The sequence below is a fragment of the Spinacia oleracea genome, chromosome 1 (assembly GCF_020520425.1).
Source record: "Spinacia oleracea cultivar Varoflay chromosome 1, BTI_SOV_V1, whole genome shotgun sequence".
NCBI classification, from domain to species: domain Eukaryota; kingdom Viridiplantae; phylum Streptophyta; class Magnoliopsida; order Caryophyllales; family Amaranthaceae; genus Spinacia; species Spinacia oleracea.
This window is the reverse complement of record NC_079487.1, coordinates 102,005,114-102,014,986: the sequence shown is the minus strand read 5'-3', so window position 1 is coordinate 102,014,986 and position 9,873 is coordinate 102,005,114. Positions and strand designations below refer to the sequence as shown.

Genomic DNA, 9,873 nt, shown 5'->3' with positions numbered 1-9,873 from the left:
TTGTCGCTTATCTTTTGTTTCTCATTGTTGATCCTCCTACAGAGCCAAGACTCTATTTTTTCACCTGATCTAGTCTGTTTTTTCCAAGTTTTTTTCAAAATAAAATAACTTCTAAAAAGAGATAATTGTTGGGTGTTACAATACCACTACAAACTTTCGCACAGGCAAAGGTCACTCGTTTTTACCGCTCATTTTTTATTTCGCGTTGTTAATCTTACAAAAAAGTTAAAAACCACAACCGATAAGAATCGAACCGAAACGAGCTACACCCAAAGTCCATTTTGGTGCGCGTGCATTTACACACAATACTTCGTATGGTGGTGATCATATGATATCTCCTCACTCAGTCAAATCAAACCGAAACAAAAAAATCCCCAAACTTTTTATTTAATTTTGCGGGTGAACAACAAATCTCCAACTCCTCTTTGTTTACTCCGCCACTTTTGCTGTCTCCTTCCCTTTTAATTCTCCCTCAACCCCCCTCTACTCTCTTCTTGCTGTTTCCCCCATTTCCTCTCTTAGCATTGTTGCATCATAAATCCCCATAATTCCTGCATTATTTCCAAACCCATCATGTCTTCAGCTATGGCTGTCCCCAAAATCTTCCACTCCATTAATTATAGTTGTAATCGATCCAAAGAAAAACCCCTTTTCGATCCTGTTAAAGCTGTAACGCAAACATCTTTTCTTGGATCTGTCAATAAACTTCGCATTTCTTCAAATGTACCCTTTTCTTCTGCTTCTGTTTCGAGTTCTGTTGTTGCTGTTTCTGAGGTTGTCAAGGAGAGGAAGCCCAAATCTGCTGTTTCTGCTTCAAATCTGGTAAATTTTAGGGCCGGTTTGTTGTCGTTTTTTGTTTCCAGTTTTCGGGTTTTGAGACTACTGAAAGCAATTATATGGAAACCCGTAAAAGTAATTTCTTGTTCATTGTTGATTTTCAAAATAAATATGGTTTCTATAATTATGACTATTTTGCATGTTTGTGCTGATTGATCTTATTCAATGATCGAATATATGTTACGTCATTACATATTTTGTTATATGTGATCAGAATTTTTAGTTGAAGCAATTTGAATTTGATTTATCATTGCAATTACTAGTTTTTTTCATTTTTAAATTGGAATGAAGGAAGAGTTCTTATTATTGATTTTGAGCTGGTGGGTGATTTTTGTGTGTAGTTGATCACTAAAGAGGAAGGTCTTGTGCTATATGAGGACATGATTTTGGGTAGAGTGTTTGAGGATATGTGTGCCCAGATGTATTACAGGGGGAAAATGTTTGGATTTGTCCATTTATACAATGGGCAAGAGGCAATTTCAACTGGATTTATCAAGTTATTAACACAGAAAGACTCTGTTGTTAGTACTTACCGCGATCACGTTCATGCCCTTAGCAAGGGCGTCCCTGCTCGTAATGTGATGAGCGAGCTTTTTGGGAAAGCAACTGGTTGTTGCAGAGGGCAAGGAGGGTCTATGCACATGTTCTCCAAGGAACATAACGTTCTTGGTGGTTTCGCCTTCATTGGGGAAGGTATTCCTGTTGCCACGGGAGCTGCATTTACAAGCAAGTATAAGAGAGAGGTGTTGAAGGAGAATTGTGACGATGTGACAGTGGCGTTCTTTGGAGATGGGACTTGTAACAATGGGCAGTTCTTTGAGTGTTTGAACATGGCTGCATTATGGAAGCTTCCTATTATTTTCGTAGTGGAGAACAATTTGTGGGCGATTGGAATGTCCCATGTAAGGGCAACTTCTGATCCTGCGATTTGGAAGAAGGGCCCCGCTTTTGGTATGCCTGGAGTTCATGTGGATGGTATGGATGTTTTGAAGGTGAGGGAAGTGGCAAAGGAGGCTGTTGATAGGGCTAGGAGAGGAGAAGGTCCTACCTTGGTGGAATGTGAAACTTACAGGTTTAGAGGACACTCATTGGCTGACCCTGACGAGCTCCGTGACCCTGGTAAGTTCAAATCTGTTTTTTCCTCACTGTAGTGTTTCCTTATTGATTGTTTGTTAATGGCTCAATAAGTTTGACAGTGTTCATGAATCACAGATAAATTTGTTTCCATGCCTAATTGCCTATAGTCTTGGTAGAAATTGATGCGTACTAGCAAACATAGGGTTTGCGCTCTTGAAGATGCCCATGCAAGAGCTCTGTATTAATTGATGTGACATTTCTGTTTCTTCGTTGTGTACCCGCTTATCTATTCTAGTTTGTCTGAAGTTTTTGATGACCAATAAATCTTCTCCAGCTCTTATTTACTTGCAACAAGTAATTTGTTGTAAATGTTAGATCTCATGGTCATCTTTAGTCAAACCAAAAGTCTTCCCTCCGAGTTGGTTAATCTTGATAAGAATTTCCTGATTTGTTGGTGGAAAGCAGGAGATTTCAAGTTTTGGAGTATGTCAGTTCCATTTATTAGGTCAATAATACCGAATTTCAATTCCATCTTTATCTTATTGCCTTTCTACTTTTCTAACCAACCCATAGAAACGTAATATAGCTCCACCCTCCCCCCTCTTTGATCGGGCCTAAGAGGTTACTCACTTCGAACAATATTCATCATGTTTAGTGTGTAACGTGAATAAAATGAATTTTAATCCTGATTTGTTGGTGGAAAGCAGGAGATTTCAAGTTTTGGAGTATGTCAGTTCCATTTATTAGGTCAATAATACCGAATTTCAATTCCATCTTTATCTTATTGCCTTTCTACTTTTCTAACCAACCCATAGAAACGTAATATAGCTCCACCCTCCCCCCTCTTTGATCGGGCCTAAGAGGTTACTCACTTCGAACAATATTCATCATGTTTAGTGTGTAACGTGAATAAAATGAATTTTAATTACAGTGACCGCCAAAAATTGGCTCTAATAATAAAAATTCCTCTTTGATATTATCAGACGGTTGAGCACTTGAATTATTAGGTAAAATGAGAGTTTGAGATAACACCGAAGTTTGCAAATGCCTTGGGATATGTTTTGTGTTGAAGTCATTCATTTGAATCATAGTGCATCAGTTTTGTTAGTGCAACTCCATAACCAATTTGATAGAAGTAGTTTTATTGTTAGACTTTTCCTCCTTTGTCCAGCAATTTTGTTGGAAATTACGAGGGTTTTCAAGTTTTGCTCAGGCATAGTTCTATAGGAGGCACCAGCATTATTGTTCACTTGTATGGTTTTTCTAGTACTTAGTAGGCCTACCACATGCAGGAATACATCATGCCACATGATACCATGATTGGAGAACTTCTGTTTTCAGATTATTAGGTGTTTATATTATTATCTTGATTTAGATGGGATCTTGATAAACATTTCCTAAATATTCTGCATCTGACAACATGATACACTTTGTGTTGGCAGCTGAGAAAGCTCGCTACAGTACTAGAGATCCAATAGCAGCTTTGAAAAAGTACTTAACTGAGAACAAGTTGGCTAACGAAGCTGACCTGAAAGCCATTGAGAAGAAGATAGACGAACTAGTCGAGGAAGCTGTTGAGTTTGCAGATGAAAGCCCAGCTCCACACCGAAGCCAACTTCTCGAGAATGTGTTTGCCGATCCAAAGGGTTTTGGAATCGGACCTGATGGTAAATACAGATGTGAAGATCCAAAGTTCACAGAGGGCACTGCCCAAGTCTAACATGGTTTCAGTATTTTTTTTATAATCTTTCTCCTCTCTTTTAACTCACCTACTTCTTCATTTTACACCTTGTTGCTTTATTAGATTTCACATTCTGTATTACTGTTGAATAGAGTGTTTATCTGGGTTTGTTTTGAGCTGTAGCTGTGCAGCCATTCGTCTTTTCTGTCTTATGTGCCGTAATATTTATCGATCAAGTTGTGTATTCAGATATAATTTATGTTATGTTATTATTCTTATCGATCAAGTTTGGCTTTAGTAAATTTCCTAATGCTGTGTTTGGATTCCAATAAACTCCTGAAGTATTTTTTGTTTTTAACGGATACTCGTGGAGAACCACGTAGTTAGAGGGGGCAGTGGAACACCACTTCACCTTTCACCGGAACTACGACGAGCGCCGGCGCCGGTAAATTAAACACTGATAGCAACTCTTCCTCCTGCGCCGTTGTATAGATTTTGTAGATCGTATTTTTCGAAGACCCAACAATTCGTGAAGATTCGGCCTCCTCTTTCCCCTTCTCTTTAGGCGCTAAAAGCTTAGATCTAGCCATGGTGTAAAGAAAATTGAAAGAAAAGAAGATAAAGAAAAAAAGAATTTGACGGGATTTTCCTCATAAACACTTGTGTAGGTTTGTTCCTAATCGTTTGAGGCACGTATTTGGTTATAACATAATTTAACCTTTTACGCCTCAAAATTTAAAATTTAAATGGAAGGAGATAAACTGGGTGACTGAGCGGCGATGGAGACGGTGGGAGTGTGGTAACGAGAGTCACACAAAGGAAGTTTTCATCTACGCAGCAAACACAATCAGGTTCACATTCTATGTACTCCAAGTCGGTATTGAAACAGAAGTGGAGTCCGACAAGATAAATTTGAACATTTTCCCTTAATATTGCACCTAGAGTTCCATCCTGTTTTAAACCCTTAGCCCGAGTTTTTCTGCTTTCTCTTTTGTTACCATATTCAACTTTCGAGGGGTGTACAAGATCATCATTTATGGTGTCTCACTCACACATTACAATGAAATCACGATGATCTAGATAAAGGCTCAATAATTCTCTTTTTGTTATAGGTCTTCCCGTAGTCCCGAAAAGTAAATTTTAAAGTCTGATGGAGAAAGATTTTAAAGATTTCAAAGTCTAAGCAGACTAAGAAAGCACAAATCAGAAGGTGCACCAGGTTGTATGTAGCTCTACATACAACCGGGGTAAAAAACATATTTTTATGATTAAAAAGCACATTTTTTCAATTTAAAATCACATTTTTGGGGTTTAAAAGTGCATTTTTATGGTTTAAAAACCCACCATTTTTTCAAAAAAAAAAAAGCTTCTTATTTTAGCGATTATATTGTGTTCAACAATATGTTCTTTTATAGTGAATTTGTTTTGTTGTCTGGAAAAATGTGCTTTTTTAGGTAAATATGTGGTTTTAAACAATAAAAATGTGCCTTTTGAAGCATTAAAAGTACAAACCGACTCGGTTGCATGTAGCTTTACATGTAACCGGGTGTACCTTCAACCAATTGGAAAGAAAGATAAATGTTCCGTTCTCTCTCTCTCTCTTTTTTTTTCCCGACATAAGCATAAATGTTACCCTTAAAATTCTTGTAAAATTGAAGCGGTCATAAATTCAAATATTACCCTGAACTTCTCCTTAACTTGGAATATACAAATAGGTTGCATTTTATAGTGCTTGATCCACTCCTGTTCTAATAAACGATGTATAGGCTGTGATCTAGGTACGTATTAGGCAAAATAACCCATTTTTCATGAATTAGGTCTAACGTCTCAACTTCTTCTTAATTAAACGTAATTCCACATTTCGCTTCCGGATCTGTATCATGCCGACTTATTTTATTAACAACCTATCACCCTTGAATTGAAAACTCAAGTCCAGTTTGTTTGTATGTTATCTTAATTCTCATAACATCCATTAGCAACTTTATGACAATAACCCCCAGCCCAAAATATAGCAACTTTAAAAGTCAATTTTTCTCTATCAAACCCGGGTTCATATGCAACTACAATGTCATCAAAATCATTTGGATAAGAGGTAGAGGTAACATGAACGGACTGAAAAATTAGAATTATAACTAAAGTTACTTTAATCATGGTTTTATAATACATAATTTATTTTAAAGAAGCAATTGAGGAAAAGATAGGTGAACAATTAAAGTGACACTCAAAGAGTATTTATATATATAATACACTATTTGACGAGATTAATATCAACTCAATAGGTTTTTGTATGATTCACCTTATCAACTTAATAGGTATTGTACGATTCAACTTATCTAATCACACATCTTTGTTGTTGTAACTTTGAAACCGTGTTCAATACCATACCACTATACGGTATTCTATTTAATTAATTGTTTAAGGTTTCTATCTATTGAGTATCAATCTAGGATAAATTTGGATTATACACTCGGATGTACAGTGCTTATTGTGCACCCTATCTGAACTCCGAGAATGATTTCAATGTATAAGTACAATTGAAATATTATATATATGTTTTTTGGATTTGACCTGTATGTTCATATAATATATGTTCTTTGTGTATAAATATATATATATATATATATATAAAATGTTCTTTATATTTGAACTAAGGGGTCGTTTGGTTGGAAAGAGGAAAGGGAAAGTGAATAAGAAAGGGAATCAAGTAGAATGGAAAGAAAACCCTTTATTTAACAATGGTGTTTGGTTTCCCCTTTTTTCTACCCGCACTCTCCCAAAAACATTTACATAATAAATAAATAATAATAAATTTTAACAATAATAATATAATATAATAAATAATTTGTAATATATAATACTACCTCTATTCCTAAAAAACCAGGTAACGAGAGTCACGTAAAGGAAGTTTTCATCTAGGCCGCAAATACGATGATCAAAATTAAGTTCACATTCTATGTACTCCAAATCGACATTGAGACAGAAGTGGAGTTCGACAAGATAAGTTTAAACATTTTTCCTTAATATTGCAACCTATGTTCCATCCTGTTTTAAACCCTTAGCCAAAGTTTTTTTCCTGTCTCTTTTGTTACCATATTCATCTCTCGCTGGTGTACAAGATCATAGCCTACGGTTTCACATTACACATGACTATGAAATCAGAATAATAAGGATAAAGGCTCAATAATTCTCGTTTTGTGGTAGCCTTCATGTAGTTCCGAAAAGTAAATTTTAAAGTATGATGGAGAATGAATTTAAAGATTTCAAAGTCTATGAAAAGTAAGAAGGAAAGCACAAATTAGAAGGTGCACACAGTTGTATGTAGCTCTACATACAATTTGGGTAAAAAGCACATTTTTACGATTAAAAAACACAATTTTCAATTTAAAAGCACATTTTTGGGGTTTAACGCACATTTTTACAATTGAAAAGCCCATTTATAAAGTTTAAAAACACAACATTTTTTTCAGAAAAACGTTTTTATTTTAGCGATTATATTGTATTCAACAATATGTTCTTTGGTAGCGGATGTGTTTTTTTGTCTGTAAAAACGTGTTTTTTTATGTAATGGGCTTTTAAACAATATAAACGTGCCTTTTAAAGCATTAAAAGTACAAAACGACTCGTTTGCATGTAGTTCTACATATAGCCGGGTGTACGTTCTACCAATTGGAAAGAAAGATAAATGTTACGTTTTTTTTTCTTTGGACATAAGCATAAATGTTACCCTTAAAATTCTGGTAATATCGAAGCGGTCATAGATTAGTAACGTAACATTACCCTGAACTTCTATTTCACTTGGAATATACAAATAGGTTGCATTTCATAGTGCTTGATCCACTCGTGTTCTCAAAAAACGATATCCAGGTCGTGATCTGGGTACGTAGGTAAATCAACCCATTTTTCATAAATTAAGTCTAACGCCTCGACTTTTTCTTGATTAAACGTAAGACCACATTTCGCTTCCAGATCTGTGTCACGCTCTTATTCTATTAACAACCTACCCCACATGAATTGAAAACTCAAGTCCGGTTTGTTCGTATGTTATCTTAATTATCAGAACATCCATTGGCAACATTATGACAATAACCCTAAGCCCAAAATGTAGTAGCTTTGAAAGTCAAAATTTCTACATCAACCCCGGGTTCATATGCAACTACAATGTCACCAAAATCATTTGGATAAGAGGTAGAGGTAACATGAACGGACTGAAAAATTAGAATTATAACTAAAATTGCTTTAATTATGGTTTTAAAATACATAATTTATTTTAAAGAAACAACTAAGAAAAAGATATGTGAACAATTAAAGTTCCACTCAAAAGGTATTTTTTTTATATATAATACACTATTTGAACTAAGGGGTCGTTTGGTTGAACAAGGAAAAAGGAAAGAAAATGAGAAAGGGAATCAAGGAGAATGGAATGAAAACCATTTGTTTAAGAATGATGTTTGGTTTCCCCATTTTTCTTCCCTCACTCTCCCAAAACACTTATATAAACTGAATAAATAATTAATAAATAATAACAATAATAATAATAATAATAAATAATAATAATAATAATAATAATAACAATAATAATAATATAATAAATAATTTGTAATATATAATATATAATACTACCTCTAATCCTTAAAAATTAGGTAACGAGAGTCACGTAGAGGAAGTTTTTATCTAAGCCGCAAATACGATCATCATAATTAAGTCCACATTCTATGCACTCCAAGTCGACATTGAGACAGAAGTGGAGTTCGACAAGATAAGTTTAAACTTTTTTCCTTAATATTGGACCCTAAGTTCAATCCGGTTTTAAAACCTTAGCCAGATTTTTTTTTTTCTGTCTCTTTTGTTACCATATTCATCTCTCGCGGGTGTACAAGATCATGGTCTACAGTTTTGCACTTACACATTACTATGAAATCAGGATGATCTGGATAAAGACTCAATAATTCTCGTTTTGTTGTAGGCCTTCCTGTAGTTCTGAAATGTAAATTTTAAAGTATGATGGAGAAATAATTTAAAGATTTCGAAGTCTATGGAAAGTAAGAAGGAAAGCACAAATTAGAAGGTGTACACGGTTGTATGTAGCTCTACATACAACCAGGATAAAAACACAATTTTACGATTAAAGAAAACATTTTTTTTTAATTTAAAAGCACATTTTGGGTTTTAAAAACACATTTTTACAATTTTAAATTACATTTTTAAGTTTAAAAACTCAACATTTTTTCAGAAAAACTCCCTTTATTTTAGAGATTATATTGTATTCAACATTATGTTCTTTTTATAGCTGATGTGTTTTTTTGCCTAAAAAAATGTGTTTTTTTAGGGAAATATGCGCTTTTAAACAATATAAATGTGCCTTTTGATGCATTAAAAGTACAAAACGACTCGGTTGCATGTAACTTTACATGTAACCGGGTGTACCTTCTACCAATTGGAAAGAAAGATAAATGTTACGTTCTCTCTCTATTTCTTCCTTTCGAATATGTATAAATGTTACCCTTAAAATTCAGGTAAAATCGAAGTGGTCATGGATCTCTAACATTACCCTGAACTTCTCCTTCACTTGGAAATACAAAAAGGTTGCATTTCATAGTGCTTGGTCCACTCGTGTTCTCATAAAACGATATCCAGGCTGTGATATGGGTTATAGGTAATTAACCCAATTTTCATAAATTAGGCCTAACGTCTCGACTTATTCTTGATTAAAGGTAAGAACACATTTCGCTTCCGGATCTGTATCATGCTAACTTATTCTATTAACAACCTACCCCACAAGAATTGAAAACTCAAGTCTGATTTGTTCGTATGTTATCTTCATTCTCATAACATCCATTGACAACTTTATGACAATAACCCTCAGCCCAAAATGTAGTAGCTTTAAAAGTCAAATTTCTCTATCAACCCCGAGTTTATATGCACCTACAATGTCACCAAAATAATTTGGTTAAGAGGCATTGGTAACATGAACGGGAAAGTTAAAATTATAACTAAAATTACTTTATTCGTGGTTTTAAAATACATAATTTATTTTAAAGAATCCACTGATAAAAAGATAGGTGAACAATTAAAGTGACACTCAAAGTGTATTTTTTATATATATAATGCACTATTTAACGAGATCAATATCAACTCAATAGGTTTTTGTATGATTCACCTTATCAATTCAATAGGTTTTGTATGATAACTTATCTAAACACACATCTTTGTTGTTGTTGCTTTGAAATCGTGTTCAATACCATACTGCTATACGATTTTCTGTTTAATTAATTGTTTAA

The 9,873-nt window shown here is 34.3% G+C and overlaps 1 protein-coding gene across 1 annotated transcript; it reads left to right on the top strand.

The window, feature by feature from the left end:
• Nucleotides 1-365: 365 nt before the first annotated feature.
• Nucleotides 366-3,881, top strand: LOC110804419 (pyruvate dehydrogenase E1 component subunit alpha-3, chloroplastic). Its single transcript, XM_022010011.2, has 3 exons — nucleotides 366-822; nucleotides 1,179-1,956; nucleotides 3,357-3,881. The coding sequence occupies exons 1-3, from the start codon at nucleotides 574-576 to the stop codon at nucleotides 3,632-3,634; spliced, it is 1,305 nt and encodes a 434-aa protein (XP_021865703.1). The 5' UTR covers nucleotides 366-573; the 3' UTR covers nucleotides 3,635-3,881.
• The last annotated feature ends 5,992 nt before the right edge of the window (nucleotides 3,882-9,873 follow it).

What these genes read in the sequence shown, in the direction of transcription:
- LOC110804419 (XM_022010011.2), top strand. Translation starts at nt 574, where the DNA reads ATGTCTTCAGCTATGGCTGTCCCCAAAATCTTCCACTCCATTAATTAT. An exon ending in CTGTTTCTGCTTCAAATCTG is followed by an intron (nt 823 to 1,178) that starts GTAAATTTTAGG and finishes TTTTGTGTGTAG; the next exon opens with TTGATCACTAAAGAGGAAGG. An exon ending in TGACGAGCTCCGTGACCCTG is followed by an intron (nt 1,957 to 3,356) that starts GTAAGTTCAAAT and finishes TTGTGTTGGCAG; the next exon opens with CTGAGAAAGCTCGCTACAGT.